The 1796-nt window shown below is 40.6% G+C and overlaps 1 protein-coding gene across 2 annotated transcripts in view; it reads right to left on the minus strand.

Moving 5' to 3' along the window:
* PARG (poly (ADP-ribose) glycohydrolase) overlaps positions 1-1796 on the minus strand; it is a 117977-nt gene that overhangs the window by 12579 nt on the left and 103602 nt on the right. For both annotated transcript variants that reach the window (XM_008569987.1, XM_008569988.1), the window contains exon 16: positions 414-519. In XM_008569987.1, the coding sequence (XP_008568209.1) occupies positions 414-519 (106 nt within the window). The remainder of the gene's footprint in view (positions 1-413; positions 520-1796) is intronic.

Here is a 1796-nt window from a genome sequence, read left to right on the forward strand (position 1 = left end):
AGCCCACAGCAGCGTCTAGAACACGGCAGACGCCTCAGAAGTTTGGTGGATGAATGAGTGACTCGATGAAATAGCTCTGTCCATAAAAATCACTCCAGTGAAGGAAAGTGCGTCAGAGGGTGCTTTGGTTTGAAACTTCATCGTCATTTTGGACTTCTCCCTCCACCTTACCTCTCTACATTCAACCAAATACTGGTAGACCAAAGAGATATGTGACTGCCGCAGAGAAACAGTAAATGAAAATAAGAATTCCTTTAAACGTAAGAAAAAAGAGGATGGTGTCAAATATTCTTTTCCTGTTCTCTTAGATTTTTGTGGTTTCTTATGACAGAACATTAGAAATCTGGCTTGAAGGCCTAACTTTTTTTCCCTGGTCAGAATGCTATTACCTTTCTCTACAACAACTTACTCACCTTTTAATCTAGCATCACCCCCAAAGGCACCACAGCCCCAGTTTCCTGTGGCCACTGCAGAAAGATTCTCTGAAGAAACTCCAGGACGGAGAAATCCACAGTAAGCCTGCAGGATAAAAGAAATATCAAGCACACAACTGACGAGACACTAGCAGTATTGCTGACTGATGTGCTAGGATCAGGACCTATTATCAAGCTTATGTTCTTTCTTTCTTTTTTTCTTAGGGGCCAAAGAGAGGGAAAAACAGAGAGAGAGAAAAGCCTGGGATTATACAAGGAAGAGAGTAAGAAATGATGGATTCAAATATTTGTTTTGATGCTGGGCAAATCAAATCCCTTAAGCCAACACAGGTCTCAGTTTCTTTTTCTAATTCAAGCAAATAGAAATGGAAATATCAGAGATATTTTCAAGATTCTCTAGTTTCACAGCTCTGTTTTAAGCTAGAATATGAAAAAATTTGCCAATAGCCTGAGAAAAGTACAATATACCACAAGGATGCTGGCTGGCTAAGTATTAATGATTTTGTATAAAAGAGGCCTACTGTTTAAGGTCCCAGAGTTCCTGATTTCTGTTTCTTTGCTGTCAGCTTAGGTGGTCTTTCTGCATCTGAAAGGTTCTTAGTTTCCTGAAACTATCAGACTATGTTAAAAGTTTTAATGTAATAGCAAAGCGAATCTCCCCCAGGTTCTCTTAAACAAAGCCTAAAATATAGCTTATATGTAAGAGTAAATAAAATTAAGGGCTGGCCCCATGGCTCACTGGGGAGAGTGCAGCGCTGGTAGTGCCGATGGCCAGTGAGCTCACTGGCTGAGCGTGGTGCAGACCACACCGTGCTGAGGGTTGCGATCCCCTTACCAGTNGTATTTGCAAACATTAATATGAAGTAAATTAAATTTAATGTTGAGTACTTTCAAGCATTCATTTAATAAAGCCACTTAAACATTGTTAAGCTTGGTCATAGACTTGAAAGGTGCAATGTCTGATTGCTCATTCTAAATAAAAATTAGACTGGTGTACAAGAAAAAAAAAAAAGTAAGCCAGATATCATAATCTGGTAAATGGCCAATAGCTTAGTTGATCAAATTTTGTGATTTTTCTACCATAAACAATAAAATGCAAGAAATGTTTATACTTCCTGGGTACCCAAAAGCCTCCTTACCTGTGTCATTCGTGCAGCTTTCCCAAGCTACACTACACAGCACCGTGTACCTCTATCAAAGCACTTGTTACTGAGCGCTGTGCCCGTCTATGCCCTTCTCTCATAGGCTGGACTGTGAATTCCAAAGCTGGGACCGCATGGCATTCAATTGTGTATCCTCATAGCCCACAGCAGCGTCTAGAACACGGCAGACGCCTCAGAAGTTTGGTGGATGAATGAGTGA

The sequence above is a fragment of the Galeopterus variegatus genome, unplaced genomic scaffold, assembly GCF_000696425.1.
Source record: "Galeopterus variegatus unplaced genomic scaffold, G_variegatus-3.0.2 Scaffold551, whole genome shotgun sequence".
Taxonomy (NCBI): domain Eukaryota; kingdom Metazoa; phylum Chordata; class Mammalia; order Dermoptera; family Cynocephalidae; genus Galeopterus; species Galeopterus variegatus.